This window comes from Eleginops maclovinus, chromosome 4, assembly GCF_036324505.1.
Source record: "Eleginops maclovinus isolate JMC-PN-2008 ecotype Puerto Natales chromosome 4, JC_Emac_rtc_rv5, whole genome shotgun sequence".
NCBI lineage: Eukaryota > Metazoa > Chordata > Actinopteri > Perciformes > Eleginopidae > Eleginops > Eleginops maclovinus.
The window spans coordinates 20599981-20620235 of record NC_086352.1 but is presented as its reverse complement, the minus strand read 5'-3'; the positions used below and the strand labels follow the sequence as shown (position 1 = coordinate 20620235).

At 38.2% G+C, this 20255-nt stretch overlaps 2 protein-coding genes across 2 annotated transcripts; one reads left to right on the top strand and one right to left on the bottom strand.

Moving 5' to 3' along the window:
- Positions 1 to 21: 21 nt before the first annotated feature.
- Positions 22 to 13686, bottom strand: LOC134863023 (transmembrane protein 255B). Its single transcript, XM_063881242.1, has 9 exons — positions 13421 to 13686; positions 12286 to 12428; positions 11734 to 11796; positions 4892 to 4981; positions 3719 to 3799; positions 3257 to 3342; positions 2538 to 2697; positions 1936 to 2082; positions 22 to 1459 (listed from the first exon to the last, which is right to left on the bottom strand). The coding sequence occupies exons 1-9, from the start codon at positions 13479 to 13481 to the stop codon at positions 1223 to 1225; spliced, it is 1068 nt and encodes a 355-aa protein (XP_063737312.1). The 5' UTR covers positions 13482 to 13686; the 3' UTR covers positions 22 to 1222.
- A 2380-nt stretch (positions 13687 to 16066) lies between these two features.
- Positions 16067 to 20121, top strand: LOC134863525 (potassium-transporting ATPase subunit beta-like). The gene is made up of 7 exons (XM_063882080.1): positions 16067 to 16392; positions 17760 to 17888; positions 17976 to 18089; positions 18185 to 18390; positions 18490 to 18552; positions 19015 to 19107; positions 19585 to 20121. The coding sequence occupies exons 1-7, from the start codon at positions 16281 to 16283 to the stop codon at positions 19741 to 19743; spliced, it is 876 nt and encodes a 291-aa protein (XP_063738150.1). The 5' UTR covers positions 16067 to 16280; the 3' UTR covers positions 19744 to 20121.
- The last annotated feature ends 134 nt before the right edge of the window (positions 20122 to 20255 follow it).

The window sequence follows — 20255 nt, the reverse complement described above, 5'->3', positions numbered from 1 at the left end:
AACGTTTGCAATGTGGTTTTTAAACAAAAACAAACAATTGAAACATGTTTATTTAATGCGAACAAAGGTTTAAACTTTATTTGAGGAAGAATAGTTTGATTTACATATATAGTCTCTTTACGGTGAATTACAACATCTGGTTTTGCTATTAAAAGTAGTGCTGATAATTCTTAAAAATGTGACAGTTAAAATGAATAGTTACAATTATTCACTTTAACGTCTTATTTAACTCTTGGAAAGCAAACTAATAATCATACTTCCCAAACTGTGTAACACTAACTTTATATGAGAGATTTCAATGATGCCCTTACTACACATTTATTATGCATCAGTGAATACATATTTCTTAAAGGTACCTCTTTAATACATTATGTATTTATAGCAGCTACACAATCCCATCCCACAGCAGTTTAACATCATGCATAATCAATGATAAATACATTATACTGACTTTAAAGTGCACATTACACAATTCACACAAACATAAATAACAGCAACATCAGTGTCAACATTTACACTCCAGTTCACGTTTCAAGAAAGCCCTTTGAATTACTAATACAGTAGTTTAGTGAGACGATACACAATAAGACCTTTTGTCCAATCTACACAAGTTATCAAGATCAGATCGCATTCAAGTGTACCACGATACAATTATTATTTATGAAACAGGTTAGCATGGGAGGGCCAGCTCTAAACTTAAAGAAGAGTGACATTTTGGGAAATATGCTTATTTAATTTCAACGACTGCCCCAAAATAATCACATCACCAATTTACAATAATGTTTTTGTAAAGATGAAACTAATATGAGTAATAGTTGGTGAGGTTAAGAGGTGCTGTTTGGTCGATTTTGTTCCATTATATCCAGACAAACTGTTTCCCAACATTTGCACCGTTTGATATTGTAGCCATAGATTCCTTTTAGCTAGAGATAAAAATGTGTACCAATCTTATTACTCTCTTCAAGAAAGCAAATTTGTTTATTTCCCAAGAGTTCCCTTAAAACACATGAAATACTGTATGTATCATGTCTGTATATTCACACTTCATAGCTATACATCTGTATCTCCTCAGTGCAAACATGGAAAACATAGCATGTATCAGTACAGAGTGAAGCCCACTGTCTGCTCTCCAAGGTCATCTCTCAAATGTCTTGTGCTACTTTCAGTCCGACAAGGTCTACATATTTCTTCTTCAACATGCCCTAGGTGTTTGGCTAGGGGCTCAGCAAGCATAAGGTGGAGGTTTTTCAAAGGGGTTGTAGGCGGAGCCATAGAGGGCCGGAGCGTTGGGTGTCAGCATGTAGCCCCCTGGTTCCTGGGTGGCTCCCTGAGGCTGGGGCTGGTTTGGGGTCTGAGAGGGTGGCTGGCTCTGGTTCTCCTCAGATGGGCAAGGATTGGAGGCATGCCCCCCCTCAGGGATTATCTGAGGAGTGGCAGGGGGCTGATAGCTGCTGTTATGCTGTGGGACAGGGGAAGATAGGGAATGGTAGCCTGCATCGCTATGTGGAATTAGAGCCAAAAATACCCTAGTTCACTTTAATGTGAGGTGTGGCTTTTATTCTTTGTGTAGTTTCATTTATTTAATAGCAGACACAGAAATGCAATGTATCCATAAATCTGTGACTTTAATTTCAAACAAAATAACCATGATATTATTAAATGACATTGTATCTGCTGATTTGAAGCGATTGTTTAAAACTACAGTTTGTGTAAAAAATGTACGCCTGCATTTTTACAGCAGAAATGTTGACTTGTCAAAAGCAATAATAACATCAACAATGGCTCAGTATTAACATGTCCCAATGACACTGAGGCTGCATGCAAGAACCCGTTAAACTGAAGCAGCTTTATTTAATTGAAATCAAATCCATGTTATACCTTCTGTTTAAAAAAAAAAGGGCATAACAATTGTTAAATCTTGTTTTGGGCTCCTACCTGCATGGGTATTGGATAGTTGGGGTAAGTGGGTAGAGTTTGTCCTGATGGGCAGTAGCCAGCGTAGGTCAGCATGTGCTGCGTTGGGTTGTACAGGATGTGGGGGGGTGGTGCGGGGCTGGGAGCCATCTGAGGAGTAGGCTTCTGCTGCAGGAAACAGTAAAAATGATTTGGATGAGATGGCAAATTATCAAATGAAGCTCAAAGGCAAACGTGAGTGAGTGTGCACCAGTTACTCATGAAATGCACACATTATAAAGGAAGTAATGAACTATGATTGCTACTCAATGTTCTGTAAGGACATCAATCCTAACACCAGGACCATTAAATAAATTAAATCAGATCAGAGATTTTCATGTCTCTGAAACATCATAGCGGTAAAACTGCATAATGAAATGGTAGTGAGGGAAGTAGCGACTCAAATAGATACCTGCACACTTAACTCACATAACAGTATTTAAAAAAACAAGCATTGGTAAAGTAAGAGTCAAAAGTTAAACCATTCCAGTATAAATAATCACTTTTGTGCATCAGATGTTCTTTCTAATCATTTTCTTAGCCCCTTACTTTGAATAGTACTATTTTTTTACTCTCCTGCTTACCATGTCCTTGTACGCTCCGAGCACGGCGGCGGTGATGATGCCCAGGAACAGGCAGATGATGTTTAGCACCACGGTGGCCCAGAGCAGGCGCTGCAGGTGGATCACATCCCAGCAGCTGCTGACCCCGGTGAACTCGTAGTACTGGTTGTGGAACTCCGTGCTGCAAGAGGCAGAGAGAAGAGGATGTTTTTGTTATGGATCACCAAGCAGGTGTTTTTAATATGCAGAGGTGTTTTTCCACAGCAGACATTTTGCCTTTTGAGAATTCCTCGCAATGTCCATCGCATTTTCCCATTTCATTTAAACTTCCAGGCAGCATTCTAGCTAATAAGGCAGGGACTCGTTTAGACAAGCTAGACCTTTTTGGTGTGTTGAAGAGCTCATGGAAAACTCAATATCTGGTTGGCTGCAGAATAGGAACATCCTTAATGCCCCAAAAAAGTGTCACAATTACATACTCTAAGACTGATTATCAAACAGTGGCGCCTGTAAATGCAGTCAGCAGTGAAATCTGGGGTTTTGTTTTAACTGCTCTCTTCTGTATAACCACGAGTATTAAAAAGTGTCAAACATGTACACTGTGGAGGACACCCTGTCAGAATCAGTCAGTTTGTACTTGTTCCTGTGCAAAGTGGATAAGTGTGCACACACACACACACACACACACACACACACACACACACACACGAGCACACGCAGATGCAGCAGGTGTGTCTCACCTGGCACAGTTGTAAAGGTAGCAGCAGTAGCATGTGTTGCTCCTCAGCTTCAGTTTGCACGCTTTGTCAAAGGAACGACACGTCACCTGCAGCGTCAGAGGATTTATGCGTTAATCATTTGTAAGAAACGTTTTACTCAACGTATGTTTAAACTATTTTCAGAACTTTTAATTTGATGTCTGACTTCAGTGCAGTAACCTTATTAGACCACTAGATGCCACTACTCACTTTGTTAATGATTTTGGTGAGAATCAAAAGGCTGCGGAATAATGTCAGCTTAAAATGCATTTAAAGCATCTTTGAAGATAAAGCAGTGTGTGTGAGGAATAATGAAAACACACAGCCGGCTAGATAAGGATAGGTACTTAGATTGTTAATTTAACTGGGAGATATCTTGGTATGTTTGTACACACCAGACAATGGCACGTGATAAAATGAGTATGTATACAGTGTATAAATCACCTCAGTATAGTAGCTGTCGTAGGCGTAACCTGCTCCACTGGCATAAAAGTCACACATGTCCTCCTGCAAGGGTCTTGTGTCCTGTTTGTTAGATATATTAAAAAGAGAGAAAAGACAAAAACAAGATTAGACGCCAATATCAACTGTAGAACACACACTGTGACTTAAAGGTTTCAATGAAGCACTCTGCCAGAACCCTGGTTTGTGTTATTCTTTCCATCCTTGTGTAGTTTCTGTGTGACTGCAGCACTGAGGGTTTACAACATCTGGCGGCTCGGAGCCCTCAGCAGCACCCAACCACAGTACTACAGCACTAAACCTCACTGGCTTTGTATAATATGAACGGTAATATAATCTTTTTTTCATTGTCCAAACCTTGAAGGTGCAATAAATATGACTTTTACTGTCCCATGAGCAAAAAATAAAATATCTGCAGTGGTTTTGATAGCACTGTTGATCAATATCAGTGACTATGCCAGCTTTTTCAATGCTCTGGTCCACAGTCATTAAGATGCTCATTCAAATGCTGGGTGTTGATATGATAAACTGAGGTGTTCAGGTCCAAACACCGAGAGCAATCTAAGATATCTAGTAGGGAGCTTATTTGACCTCTCTGCATTCTCGTGTATTCCCATAAAATTTCAACATTTTAAGAACATTCATTAAGTTTAGGAGTTATTTAAGATGTAGGCAGTTTGAAATCGTCTCCTGTCTGATGCCATGGGGGAAACAAATTATGTTGTACTGAACGATAAAATGTTCGGGAGTAACTGAAACCTCCTCATATGAATAGAAATAATTAAATGCAGATATTATGTAACATGTTTGCAGTGGGACAAATGAGAGGATGAGAATTCACTTTTTTTAAACTTTATTCAGGGTTCTCGGTGACTGAGATAAATGTTGCTGACTTGGATACATTTAATCAGCCCTGTTATACTGAATATTTCCCTGGCTGCTCTCTGGGTAATCCTGAGTTCAGTCCGGTGTCGTGTTGGTACTGACAGATCTCTCTCATGTGTCGGCAAAACTCTGGATCTCCCTGTTGTGCGTGTACCGGTTTCAGCATGTGTTTCTCTCTGTTCATTTTAGGATGTGTTGATTGGGCATGTGTATGTGTTTGTTGTATTTCTTTCTTTTCGGTTCAGGCAGCTAAATGAATCTTTTACTTACAATGAACTCTGACGCGATGATCCCGTCCACAATGGCACAGAAGAAAGAGGCGACCACTCCGATACTGATGAATATGATCGCTGCCACCAGCTATAAGATATGAAGAGAGGGACATCAGGAGGAGTTTTTTGGAACAAAGACTGAAAACTTACGTCAGTTTCATCACGAGTCAGTATACATGTGTGACATTATCAGATTTTGGTTGTGTTGAATACATAACTATATGGAATGGAAAGAAACACTCGCATATTTCAAAGTAAAAGAATGAGCATTCATAATGAACAAACAATATGACTAGGTTAATGTGAAAACAAGGAAAATAGGTCCATAAATAAGTTGGGAATCCCAAGTTGAAACAACAAACATCTATCATTTATAAAAATATAAAAAATATTTTTAATTGTTCTTTACTTCAAAGTAAATAGCCATGAAAGTAGCCTAGTGTTCACAGAGATCAGCGGTAAAAATAGAGTGAATAATAAAACAATTATATAAGTATAAATAATACTATATATCCTTTCTGCATGTATAACTTTTTCTTCTCACAGTTTAATTTCCTTTTCTTCAGTGTCTTTCCCTGATGTAAGCTTTCTACATGTGTGTGTCCTGATTGGTCGTCTGCAGCGTCTGGGCTTCAGGACGATAAAAGAAATGTACGGCGTCTTGCTCTGCCAAAGTAGAGGTGCTTTGTGGGTAATTTATGATCACAGAGGCGACGTACAGGACAGAGAGATGGCCTTTTGTACCAGCAAGGTCAATTTAATTCTCCCAATCTGACACACACACACACACACACACACACACACACACACACACACACACACACACACACACACACACACACACACACACACACACACACACACACACACACACACAATCTGATCACTGATCAACAGCCTCAAATCTGTGACACACACCTGTGATTCCATGTAGCTATTACTGTAAGAAACAGCAATTTTGCTAAAGTTCTCTCTCTCTCACACACACACACACACACACACACACACACACACACACACACACACACACACACACACACACACACACACACACACACACACACACACACACAGCTGGCTGATCACAGATGTCTGATCATGAACTCTATCACTGAGCATGGTCAGATGTCTGTTCAATCACTCCTTCAGGATGCAACCTGCTGCACTAAGGCAGGAGATTAAACATACCCTTTCTGTCCTTATTTCTTTCTAAGGTGGGATATGAGATACAGCAGTTGGCTCCAAAACAATTTTAGTTTTTTATAATGTACAGTTTACGTAACAATCCTGCAATGACATGTTTGCCGTTTTGATTAATTGGAGGCTTTTCCTGAAATGACACTTCTCATTTAAAGTCTACAGTTTTTCTTATAAGTTTTCAAAAAATCCTTTTCCTCCAGAAGACATTTCCTGGTGGGATTGTTTAAAACATTTAACAGCTGATGGTCGTGAAGAGAAGGTGATAATCAGATGATTTAATCGATCAGAAGCCCTACATTTTCCAACATTTTTCTTACTGTTTAATCATCAAGTGTCTCGCAATACATAGCAGGAAAACACAAGGCGTGGTGAAACGGGTATTAAAAATGAATTTCCCTGAACAAAGTGAAATAAGAGCCAGGTTGAGGATATAAGCTTTTCTCAGGGTGGGTTTTATCTGCCCCTGGCCCAGACTCTCCACTTCATTAGCGGTTTAAATGACTCTGCTTTTATGGGCTGCGAGGGAGAGATGAGGCCAGCAGCAGAGACAATAGAGCCTGACAACTGCATTACTTCACATTACCCTAGCACCAGCTGCCAGCACATAAAACACCTCGACACACACACTGCCGTCCAAACCCAGAATCTCCCCTGACACAACTGAAGCAGAGAGAAAAATCTAAAACTGTGAATGATGAACACTCACAGCCACACTGTAGAGGGTTGACTGCTCTCGGGAGTCTTTCATTGAGGAAATGTTTAAGAGGAAGCGTGTGAAGTAACATTTTACATTTCCTCAAGTACTGAAAAATTGTCTCAGCTGTGGTGTATTTACAGCGTATCTTGTTTGGTTATTTCCAATGTATCTGTCTTTATATTCCAAAATAAAAAAACAATATAATTACAACAGTTAAACGCTACTTTGTGGTACTTTAATACTTAGTGTCTGTCTTCTGTAATTTTAGATCAGTCAGATTTAAAGAATAAGTACTTTTAATTGTCTTAAATTAATCTCCCTCAGGATGAATACAGTTTTATTTAAACTTACATTTATAACAGACATATCTTAACCTTTAATATTGCAAAATTGTTAGCAAACAGTTGCTTATTTACAAATTGAGAGGTTATGGCGCCATATTAGAAATTAATTACACTTGTGTTTGCGTCCACCAGATGAGTCTCAGTCCAATATTAACTATTTTTTAAGCTCTGTTTTCTACATACTCGTAATGGAAATATATCTTTAGTTGCTAAATGCTCCACTTTGTCGAGCAGCTAGTATCTGTGTCTGTCTGCTGCTTGGTGCTGAGAAGGTGTGGATTTCAGTATGATTTTGTTATCTAAAACAGCGACCTGCTGTACCAATGCTGAAAACAAGGCTATGAGAGCTGTGAGAGTGAGCCAAAACAGTCAAATTGTGGGACAAACAGAAAAGTAATGCGCTGAGATTTGTTAATAAGCTAATAGCTGCAGATTTAGATGATTTTATTGATGCGTTGTTATAAAAATGTCCAGTAAAGCCACTTTAAGAACAGAAAAACAGAGCGAAATACCAATAAGACAAAGATGTTTTAGTTTTAGAGAAGGAGATCTATCAGTGATGAAGAGGCAAGAGGAGTTTTATGACTTCAGTTAAGATATCTATCAGGTAATGTAACTAAAGTCGCTGACCGCTGCAAGGTCTTCTTCCCTGTTCAGTGGTCCAGTGACCAATCACACCTCAGCTGGACACCATGGTAATAAGAAACTTGTTGGGTAAAATACGGCCCTTCAAAGGTTAGGCTGTTCTGCTCCCTGAAGGTGATCAAGAGGACGTCTGTGAGACACAGGCAGTGACTATAGAACAAAGAACATGAGCTACATGAAGCATTTAGTCATAAAATATATCTATCAGTGTTTAGACATGGCCTGTTTTAGGAGAAGCAGAATAGAGGAGAGTTTACTGAAAGGATCTCTAGCATCCTTTTAAACATGGTGGAGGACAACACGAGACAAAATGACAAATGTCTCATGTGTTTAAACTGCAACACACCTCACCTTCATTAAGAGGAGGGGTCTATGGGAATATACTATGTGATGTGAGCACAGTTTCACATTACATTCAAATCTAGAGATTCCCTCTAAGCAAATAGTGACAACTAGACTATTTTTAAATACTGATTCATGTGCTGGAACATTAAAGGTGAAATATGTCTTAATGTTTTCTTTTCTCACTCAGTTAAAAATACATTGTCATTGTCTACTGTATGTATATTACTCAATGACTGAATCTTTAGCTTAGTTTTGACCACAAACCACACATTTTGGCTGTTTATGTCATTTTTTTCCCATTTACCTTAAAACACAAACAAGCATTTATCCTAAAAAATAAAAAAAAACCAAGATCCACTAAACAATATTGTAGATATTTGACAATTGTACTATTTGTTATTTAGTTGTTTACTGTGCACTAGTTTATCTTTGTTTTCCGTTGGTCACCTGTAGAGCACTTTAGACTGTATCAAAGGTGTTTAACCAATACATTTTAACCTGATGTAGTCCATTTCAACAGAAGGCACAGATTTAAAGTTGTTCATTTCTGTAATCTCTGTCTGGCTGCAGTATTTAAAGTTGTCACCCTTCTGAGTGTTTACAGTTTAAACAACATCAAACCCTCCATCTGCCGCTTTGTGATGTCAGGGGAGAGAAGGCCTGTGAGATGCGGGAAGTAAAAGAAGAGCTCTCAGATGTCGGGGCATTAATGGCAGGGTGGTTAGTTCTTCTTTAATGAGCAGCCTCGCTCTGCCAGCCTGCTCTCGTGTTACAGCGCTGAGCCTCGGACACAGGATGGGAAGAAGACACCTGTGTGAGAGGAACGTTGTGCCACATGTGCCTCATAGGAGACACCGTATACCAACGATCTCACCATTAAAGTTTAAAGCACAGACCTGGGAGCGATGCCGGAGAGGCAGACAGAAACAGCTGGTAGTAAATGTCTTCCCCTCTCACATTTACAACCACAGCTCCCAGTACAAGAAATGAAACAACGGCAAGAAGGAGTGAGAGCCGGCAGAAAATATTCCTAAACATTAAACCTGTCATATTGATGCTTTATTCTGAGCTAGGTCAGCTGTATGCACACAGACACTGCCTCTCCACAGGTGTAAACATCTCTGAGGAGTGTATCTGTGCAGGACGAGTAGATTCGGTTCACTGTAGCGAAACGTAAGACAACGACACCCTGCACGCCACATGAAAAATTCACAACTCACGCTGATATACCAGTCATGGTTGCGGGTTCTATCATTTTCTTTCTCCGTGTTGTTATACGCATGAAAAGTGTCTTGAAAATGGCATTCTTTAGAAGAGAGTTCACATTTCTTTCCTTTTGTTTGCTTTAATTCATTGAGCAGTGCCCAGAGGTGATAATAATCAATAGTTGTTTCTGAATTTCAAGGCTTCATCAATCTTAAAATCTATATTTTAGCTAATGTTTAATATTTCTCGGCTTAATATATTTCATTGACCAGTTTAGTCCCCCTTACTGATGCTACACTTTCCATTCTCACACGGTATAATGCTAATACTAATGTCTACAATAGTAACAGAGGCAGATTTACTTTTACTATTTCATTTGCTGCTTAGCTTATAAGCGCAGACAGAGATCAGTTTAGATTGCTTTGTATTCTGTGTAACAGTATTCAAGTTGGCAAAATAACCTTTATGGAAATTGTATTTGCTGAACTATGTTAAAAGTTTGGTTAAAGTAACTAGTCCTACTGTAAGTGTAGTCTAAAGGTTAAACTAGATCAAAACCAATGGAGCAGAACAGAGCTGCTAATGTTAGCTTTCACTTGGACTACTATAAGGTCAATGGAATAGCAAATTATCAATCCCCATCCTCAAAGTCCTGGTCATGTTGAAACAACATTCAGTTAAATACACTGAAAAAATAAACTATACAATTCTGAGGGGGGAGGCATTGAGTTTAAAAGCCATTTACACCCACAGAGGTGTTAGAGTTAATCCGGCTGATTAGACCTCTTTTTAGAACATTGATAGACATCTTCCTGAGTCTCCTGTTAGCTTTGTTGCACCTTTTATGGAAGGACTTAGTACACCTTACAAATTCTTCTTTAAGCTTCTCTTAGAGTATTTTCCTGGTAAACACTTTGTTATTTCCTCAAACTTGAACTGAATCTTTGGTTTCTTTTTCTTTTTCCCTGCCTCATTTTCATCAACATTTAAATAGTGTTTAGTATATGATGATTGCTAATTGGTTTTGTAAAATGACAAATTAATTATTCCTACTGAGGATCAAATGAGACATGAATCATCAAGAAACTTCCATATTGCACTCTAGTCTCAACTCCTTTTTTTAACACAATTAGATGTGTACCACATAATAATTCAGAGGTGGCTAACAAGGACTCGCAATCTGCTAAAGTTTCTGTATCACTGGTGTCCTCTTCAGCCCTCTCAGGAAATCGGTGAGTCTCATGCTGGGTTTCATGTCCTGCGAATGTGATACTGACTATACTTTAATGACACAGAGGAACAGTTCCAGGTACCGGTTTCCGCTGGCTCTAAACAATCATTTGCATTTGTCGACCTCTTGACTATTGCCAGTTGGAAGTCTGTTTATGCAGATTTTGTTTGTTTTTTAATTCGGTTTTAGTTATTTAAGAAAATGTAGGATTTTCAAAGAGTCAATAATCCTTGGGGCCAGGTCTTTGGTTAACCTATACAGTAAGTGTCTGTACTCTGTGTCCCCATCTGAAATAAAGCAGCCCTGTCAGAACAGACCAATACTAATGCAATTTGCCCACTTGTCATAGAAGTGCAGAGCCAATCACATCCACTTCCCCCGTCCACAAATCCAGTCACATCCTCTGAACCGGGCACAAGGAACAAGAACACATTATGGCCGCCATCGAGTAATCGGATTTGCTTCTTGCTCATAATAGAGCAATTTCCCGTTAAACAATTTAGTGAATTCATAAAGTCTGTAACATTATCCCTAATTTATTGTGTATATATGTCCTGTGTTCCAGGAACAATGCCTCATTTTTAGAAGATGAATGTCATGAAGCCAAAAAAGCTGACACAAGTCACCTTGAGAGCAAAACCAGAAAGCTATACACAACTCCAGCTGTCATTGTAAACAATCACATTGAATTCACTCATTAACGATCTTCTGAATCAGTTTTTGGCCACTTTGGTGCAGCTACACAAGCTTTTAGCAAACATTTCTCTGTTTGGACGGTACTAATTCAATTTAAGCTGCTAAATGCTCCACTTTTTTTCACCAGCTAGTAGCAGTTGTTTGGTGCTGAGCAGAGAAGAGTCAAGGTAAGAACATTACTGCTCTGCAAATAGTGAGATGTAACAAATGTAGACCTCTTTTGTCATCCATGCTTTTCTTTCAAAGCGGCCAGCTGTCTTTAAAGGAAATAGAAATGTAATAAGAATTGCTAATAAATATAATACCAACCGTGCATCGAACAATAAGCCATTTTCTGAAGTCTGAATTGAACATTGTATAGTTAAGGGTTCTAAGAATATGAATGTGTCAAACGGATGCAATGAATGCAGTCCTAATAATAGTTTGATTTTAAATGTGTTGCAAAAGTGACATGAGAGACAGAGGAACAGACTCACCATAGGACGGCGGTTTTCAACCAGGTGAATGCCAACAATGCCCAAAAACGCTCCAAAACTCAGCTGGAGATGCAAAGAGAGAGGGACATCTACACGATTAAAAAGACAACGCATCCCCTAACATAAAGCAACAATCTTAAAATTACATTATTTATTTCTTTTAAAATATCACGATTGAGACACAGCTGGCATTGCGAGTACAAGAGTCAAGGCTTTATAATGTTTTGTTGTTTGTATATTTATTTAGCATGGGCTATGTTGTTGTGTGTATGTGTGTGTGTTTGGCTTGATGTCATCTGTTCATTTTTTTGTGATTAATCAGTTGTTGTAATGATTTGTTATTGTTTTTATAAGGAAGGGTCTAGGAAAGTAAGGTAGGGGGAGCGGGAGCAGGGTTTGTTCCAAAACTCAGTTCAATGTTAAACTAATAAACAACGTTTACAAAAAGGACAGCACCTTATCTCAAAATCATACCGCTTTTACAAGGTTTTAGACATGAATGCATTTACAGTGTCAGGACAATTTAGAGATCGTGAAGGTGAAAAGACTCACGGTGATGCCGGAGTAATATCCAGCCACAGGCACGTTATCGGTGCGCGTGGCAGAGACCAGACCCACAGTCAGCACCACCAGAGCCAGAGCCAGCAGAGACACCGTCACCCACAGGGCCGTCTTCCTCCGACGCAGGTAGTGAACTGGGGATGGACAACAGAAGAGCTCTCTAAAAACATGCCTTTCTCAACCATATTCTGATTGTAAAATGCAAACCTCCTTTTGCTCACGACATCATGCACATATTGAAATGATTTCCCTATACTCCTCTGTTGATGACGTTTTTCGACAAGTGGTTAAAGAAATATTCAGGTCTTCGTTCAAAATCCTATTTAAGTCATTTTGAAAAATATACTAAAAGTGTCAGAAGTAAAAGTACTCATAGCTGGTTGTGTTGAACCTTCTTTATATGCTGTTGTGTGGTCTGATTTACATCATAATATTCTTATCATTGCTTTTTATAATTAAGGTTTGCATGATTTTTTGTGGGGGCTTTATTTTATTTTGTGGCACCAGTAATGTTTCATATTTGCAGGAACTATGTGGTAATCAGTAATCAGTGGTAGAAATACTCAACAAGAAACAACAACATGGGTTAAATATATCTCATTACTCCATCTGTACTCCATTATAGGGAAAAGTCCTGAATTCAAAATTACTTAAGTTAAAATACAGTAGTAGACCATTAGTAGCAAAATCTATACTTAAACTATTAAAGGTAAAAGTAAAGATAATGCAGAATGGTTCCTCTCTATAAATATAACATGTAAGAGCATCATAATGTTGTAATCTGTCAACATGAAAACAATTTGAGATAGTTTATATACTACAGAAAAGCGTTACTACTGCATCTTTTACTGTATTACATTTTTTTTATATATAAAAAGATTGTCAAATAAATGAAGTGGAGTAAAAAGTCAACTCAATGATAAATTCAAGTACAGTATGAGTGTCTGATCCGAGAAGAAGCATTAAACGTATTTCTAACACAACTAATGAGCCAATTAAATGTATTCAGCCTGTGTTGTTGTTTTGTAGACATATAACAAACATATGCGTTGAATTAAAGAACATAAATAGTGTTGACACAAGATGACACTGTAACTGAGTTTCAGGTTAGAAGATGTGTTTCTACCTGCTGGATCCAGTATTTCTGTTGTCTGCTGAGCTGTCTGCTGGGGTTCAGGTTGCTGCATTTTGACTCAATCCTGATGAAGTGTCCGTAAAAATGAATAAAAAGCAGAAGAGACAGCTGAGGAGACCCTCTGTTTTGGTCAAGGTGGGGTTGAATCAAAACAGATTCTTCATACTGCACAAAAAACACACTTCTTATAATTTTAACATCTGTATGATAAATAGGTACGACTTCATATAAATGTTTACAGCTGACTCTGAGCACAGGCGAGTTCAACTTTTCCTGATGTCTGATAGTGAGAGACACAGAGGGGGAGAGCAAGAGAGAGAGAGGGAGCGAGACAGACCAATCAGCTTCCTGTATTCACCTCATTGATAAATTATTAAATTATCTGTCTTACATAAGTTGAGTACAGCTTTTAAAACAGGATCCAGTCTACGGGCTGTGCTATACTATTTATATTATGTGTTATAATAATAATAATGAAAATGGTGGTTAAAGTGAGTTTTTGGTGTGTTTAATGTCTACAGGCTGTAATGTGACTGGTCATGATGCTGCACAGTGGATGGTATGTGAGTGTACAGCGCCCTCCACTGGTACTTACTTGTAAATACAAACCTTGTAAACACTTAGCCTTAATTGAGTGTCTTTTATAACAACTATCCACATTACATCTACACATCTGGTGTCTTTAATGGCTTGAATTAAGTTAAATATATAAGAATGCCTGCAATTGTTGAATGACACATCTTACTTAAGCTATAAAACAAGTTTCAATGTTTCACTGAGAATATAAAAAACCTGTCAGTATATTTACCTTCTCTCCTTGGGTTATGAATGGTCTTTTGGCAGCCATGCACTCATACAGATTGACCTTCAAAATGGAGTAATCTACAGAGTAATCTGAGCAGTAACCCTCCTCTCAGCAGCCCAGAAGTGTGAAACCTGTAGGTGAGATTAAAGAACTTTCTAAAACTACTGATCTATTCAAATTAAAATGCTCGGATAAAAATCCCCTGCAAAATTACAATTATGTTGATGCTCCTTCATGAACAGTACAGCTGCTACTGCTTAAATCTGAGTAAAAGCTTTTTAATGGCAACTCTAACTAAATACAACAACATGTATTTTGGTATTCATTTACGTAACTCTAACTAGTTTCTCCCAAACATTCAAATTGATGCACCTGAAACCAGAGCATAAAGCTGCTCTGAGCCGTACACCAATAGCCAATCAATCTAGAAAAACAAAAGAAAATCCCAATATGGAGTGTCTTTAAAAAAATGGAAGATAATAACTATTTTTGTATATACTATGAATTAATGTTAATATATTTGAGGTATATTTCCTATATCGAACCACTGAGCTCTTTTGAAAATGGCAGCATACTTCGTTGGGCTAATGGCATCCATACTGTGAAGGTTAATGTCATATATTAATTACAAAAAAACATTTGGGGTGTGTGTCTCGTCACAGATCTATAAGAGCAACTATGACCAGTTTTCTGGGTTTTGCGTCATCTGTAGCCTACCTGGAGTCCCAACGTAACTCTTGATTTTAAACTGATCATGGCCTAAGGTTCACAGCCAGACCAAGGTCAGATAAACGAACGCTACCTGTGAAAACAAACACATACAAGGGTAATGTCAAGAGCTGTGCACGTCACAGATACCAATGTTGACCTGCGGCACTACGTCTCTGAGTCGTAAACCTGTAGAGGCATGTTAACTGAAAGACGTCCTTGTGTTAAGAGCAAAGACTCAGTGTGTACTGCATGTGTGACATGTGTGTGGTAAAGTGTGTTCATACAGCCTGGAGGATGTATTTTGACCTCAGAAGGCCAAGAATGGGACATCATTTTAAAAGAAAAACGTGACGGATCTTAATTTGACACCACTCTCATTTACATTAGCATAAATACAGCTACAATGGCTGCATTTAAAACTGTGTATGGTGCAGGTTTGCCACCTTTATTCACAGATATTTCTTGCAAAAATTCCTTTTTCCCAATATACGAAAAGGCCCACAAATCTCCTTCCCCATGAGCTGTGGCTTAATTCTCTTCACTGCAGAAACTTTTATAGACAAACACCCCTCCTGTAAGAGAAAAGTGTCATGCACCTTCTTAAACAAGTTACATTACATTCATGGTCTCACTCAAAGTAGCCTCCCCGCCCTCTTGGTGTTTCTCTGTAACACCCCACTAAAAATAAAACCCTGTGATAAATAAAGTAAAATCAAATCTAACTCAAATCAAATATTTTGGTGATGGGCTGATTTTTTTTTGTTGATTATATTACAGATTATCTAATATTGTGAAACACAGACTGCAGCTACTCCTTTAAAATGTCTTCTTTTTTACATTGTACGGAATCAATCAGACGCAGGTTTTTCTTCATGTCTGTCATTCATTTGAAATATTAGCAAATCAAAATGCAGTTGTTCACCTTGGTTTTTGACTTTCTTACCAGTTTGGTGTTCAAAGTGATCCTTAGGTTTCTGTGAGGAGTGAAGGACGTCAGAGGAAGTTCACCTGTTTCTTCGTTGGCCCACCTCAGCCTCCCTACAAGCATCATGCCCACCTTATCTCGGCCTTATAAATAGGGAATAACAGATAACACATTCATCATCACAATCTGAAGCAGCGTCCATGGAGTCAGTTTTAGCTGAAACTACTGTAAAAGAGGAATAGAAAAGGGAAAAAAAACAACACATTAGCACAAAGGTGCCTCAAAATCTTTGGGGAGGAACAGGAAGGAGAGAGGAGAAACACATATTACTGTAAGTGAGAAAAAAGTTAAAATCAGTGTGAAGGAAAGGAGAAGTCTGCTGTGGATCCTGGTCAGCACAGAGCTTCATCATGGCCGCCTTGAAGGAGAAGAGGACTTGTGGGCAACGATGTGAAGACTTTGGCCATTTTGTCTGGAACTCAGATGAAGGGAAGTTAATGGGCAGAACACCAGAGAAATGGGGTAATTATGAGATTGTTATCCAAAATAAACTGTATGTGGCTGAAACACCATTTATAAAACAGTGCAATGGCTCAGTATTACATACAAGGTAGGGAAGTATCATTTATAACGCTGTAGTTTCACCACTGCCCATAAGTGTCATTCATTCAGTCTACTTGTCTTTTTGCCATATTTTATAACTTTGCATAGCTGTTGACCAATGACTCCAAACATTTAGGAAATCATTTATCTCAACAACGATGACTGAAAAACAGCTTTTTTTGAAAACTCTTTTTTGCTTAATATCACTTTAAACACAAGAAAGTCATTCAAGTTGAAGACAATGTAAAAAAAAATATATATATATTGTTAACTTTGCCAAACTGTTATAATTAGTTATGTTTTGTCAGATTTACCACAATTACAGTAAAATAATTGTTGGCAATGACATGTTACATTTCAGGCTCAGCTAAAAGGTAGGAATACAATATAATATAACAAAACTATGATAATAATACTGTGTTCATATGTGTATTGTGTTGTTTTAGTTTAATATAATGAGTGGCTAACTTTTAACCGTATTATTACGCATTTAAAGCAGCTTTTAACCAAAGTTATTTATTCTCTTTTCATATTTGGAAGAGATACCTTCATGGGCAAGATAAAAAGGAAAGATTACTGAAACCCATTTCTATGTGCATATAGATGTGCAGTGTGGTGGACATGGCAATACTATAGCTTTTAATGTTAGCCAAATTTATGATGAAAGTATGCATTCTGCAGCATAATGGGTAACACAGTTAAACAGAGACAATTATACTTGTGTGTACAGTTCAGTTTGACATTTTCTGTCCTTCCAATATCACCACAGCGAGGTGTATGTTTTCAGCAAGTGTGCACAGAGAGATAAGCCTGCTACGGTGATAAGCTTTATTTCTTTTCTTTTGTCAGAGTCTTTCCCCCCTCTGTTTTATTTCACAATCAGATTGAATGTGCTCATACCGTAGACAGAGGACACCTTGACTTCTGCTAATTTTAACTTAGTCTGTGTCACAAGTGTTATCACATTTAACTAGTGCTACTGTAAATACAAGGATTTTCTTCTCTTTTATCTTAATGTACACACTGAAAAAACATCAAAAAAGGGCTTTGAAATGGGAAATTTTACAAAATAAAAAGGGATATGGAGAAAAGAAACGCAACACTGCCATGAACATGTAACTCTCCTCCTGTCTCGTAGAGCACATTGCATATTTTGTACATTCAGTATTTCTATTGTTGTGTTTCGTGACTTTGCAGTGCTTTTGAAGTTCTCTTACTATATTTGCACCAAAACACTTGGTCAAATTCTCATAACCACAATTTCAAAATTCCTCTGTCCTCCACAGTGTACATCAGTCTGTATTATGTGGCCTTCTATGTGGTGATGACCTCCCTTTTCTGTCTGGCCATCTGGACACTCATGTACACCCTGGATCCGTACACACCGGACTACCAAGACCGACTAAAATCTCCGGGTAAAAAATAATCAATAAGGAGTTAGACAATGACAACAACTTAAATGAAACGTCAATAACGATCTCTCTTTTTGCTTCTCTGTTCAGGGGTGATGGTGTGGCCGGACACTTATGGGGAGGAAAATGTTGAAATCACCTACAACACATCAGACAAAGCCAGCTGGATGAAGATGACAAAAATCCTCAATGAGTTCCTGGAGCGTTAGTATTTACTCTGTGAAAGCTTCTATAAAGTTACATACATTTTAACACACAAACAAGACATCTTAATCGTTCTCTTTGTCTCGCTCTTTCAGCCTACAATGACACCAAGCAGCTTGAGTGTAACAATTTTAACTGCACAAAGGGAAAGTACTTCATCCAGAAAACCTTCAACGGCCCTCACCATACCAAGTTCTCATGTCCCTTCCTTCAAAGTATGCTGGGACCCTGCTCAGGACTTGAGGACCCAACCTTTGGCTACAACTGCTCCATGCCTTGTGTCATCATTAAGATGAACAGGGTAAGTTTAATACATTCAACACTTTCTGAGCCCTTCTGGGAAAACCTGAATCTTGCAGTACATTAAAAATGTTAAAATGGTTAATGTTTGTCTTCGCAGATCATCAACTTTTTGCCTACTAATTGCACTGACGGTCCCCCTTATGTCAACTGCACTGTACTGGTGAGCAACAACTCTATGTACTGATTTTAACAGCAAGCATTAAATATGTTTCATTTCCAGGGGTACTCCAGTGATTTACAATTACACTTCCATAAAGTTGGAAGACTTCCTGAGAGACAAATTATAATCATAATCAATGCAGCAGAGGCACAGATATGCTGACTGCTAAGTCCCAGTGTGAGCCAAGCCATAAAAAAACATTTGATCCTACCTTTCCCATCATGCAATTATGTTCCTAAAAACCTTCAAGTTTTGTTTTCTTTATTTTCAAACTTAACAAACCTAGTTTATAACGGACCTTCTGTTATATTTTCAGGGTTATTTTCTCATAGTTGGCAAAGCTTCTCCAGGGTCACTTCAGACATTATACAACAGTGAGCCCAGGCTGAGTAGTAGTCCTCTGGTGATGCCCCATTAAATATGACTAAATCTGTATCTGTATCTGTGTCTATGTGTGTTTAGGAAGGGGAAGAAAACGTGGCCAATATGGAGTATTTCCCTGAAAATGGAAATATGGATCCCTCTTTCTTCCCTTACTACGGGAGACTGGCACAGGTGAGTTAAATCTGATTATTCAAATAACAAATGTTTTCTCTCAAAGGTTTTAGGCAACAGTTCGTCACTCATGTGTCAATTTGACAGGAAAAATAGGAGTACAATCTTCAAATGTTGTAGTTGGGAGGAAGAAGCACTACATTAGTATTTGCAGACAACAGGTGGTTAGCTTAGCACAAAGACTGGAAACAGGGGGACATGGATAGCCTGACACAACTCATAACAAATTGTTGTTATAACACTAATGGTAAAGAATATATGAACAAACTGGCATTGTAATTTGCTACTTGAAGATTATTTTAGGGAATGTTGTTTCCCGTTTTCCTTTCTTCAAGCTAACTAGATTATAGCATAGCTTGTTGTTTTGATTATCTCATCTAACTCTGACTGTAGATGTCCTCAGAATTGAATACTTTAATACATCACTCAAGCACATGAGCATAAATGAATGGTAAGCATTGTCTCTTTTTCCTTCAGCCTTCCTACGTCAACCCGTTGGTGGCTGTTCGGTTTAGCCTGGTCGGAGGGAAGCACGCTAAGATCCAGTGCAGAGTGGTCTCAAAGAAGATCAGCTACGAAAACTTCCACGACCCCTACGAGGGAAAAGTTATCTTCTACCTCAAGGCATTAAAATGAGAAACAGATGAGAAGATTCCGAGAAATAAGTAACAACTAACCTTTCAGTATCAGAGATAGAGCAGCTGACTACAGACTCATAGGAAACTCATAGGTTCTATTATTAAACAACTTATTTTAGACTCATATACCAAAAGGTTGCGGTGTAACTATTGTAATGTGGTCAGCTGTGTGTTGTATTTAACAACACGTTCAATAATAATCAAGCACCGGAAATATCCTTTTTATAACAAACTTCAAACCCCTTCTGTTAAACATTGTAGGCCCATTGTTACATTTCTGTGGTGCTTTTATGAACATGATTGTTATTTGCTGAGTGATTCATGACACTCTTTGTCTTATGATTTCACATGATAAAAATAAAAATCTTTAAATCTTCAGATTGTCATGTAACCTGATGAAGGCGTACCAATTTAACAATCTGTCTGCTCGTCCTCTTCGCTTCATATTCAAGAACACAATCAAAAAATCGGAGTACTTGAGTAAACATAAGTAGGACACCAGTCTGCATC

Bases quoted from the DNA above. Each gene is read 5' to 3' on its own strand.
- LOC134863023 (XM_063881242.1), bottom strand. From the start codon at position 13,481: ATGCAGCAACCTGAACCCCAGCAGACAGCTCAGCAGACAACAGAAATA. The intron at 4,982-11,733 runs GTGAGTCTGTTC...CATATCTTATAG, and splicing joins TTGAAAACCGCCGTCCTATG to CTGGTGGCAGCGATCATATT. The intron at 2,698-3,256 runs GTGAGACACACC...TGCCTCTTGCAG, and splicing joins TACCTTTACAACTGTGCCAG to CACGGAGTTCCACAACCAGT.
- LOC134863525 (XM_063882080.1), top strand. From the start codon at position 16,281: ATGGCCGCCTTGAAGGAGAAGAGGACTTGTGGGCAACGATGTGAAGAC. The intron at 18,391-18,489 runs GTAAGTTTAATA...TTGTCTTCGCAG, and splicing joins TCATCATTAAGATGAACAGG to ATCATCAACTTTTTGCCTAC. The intron at 18,553-19,014 runs GTGAGCAACAAC...ATGTGTGTTTAG, and splicing joins ATGTCAACTGCACTGTACTG to GAAGGGGAAGAAAACGTGGC.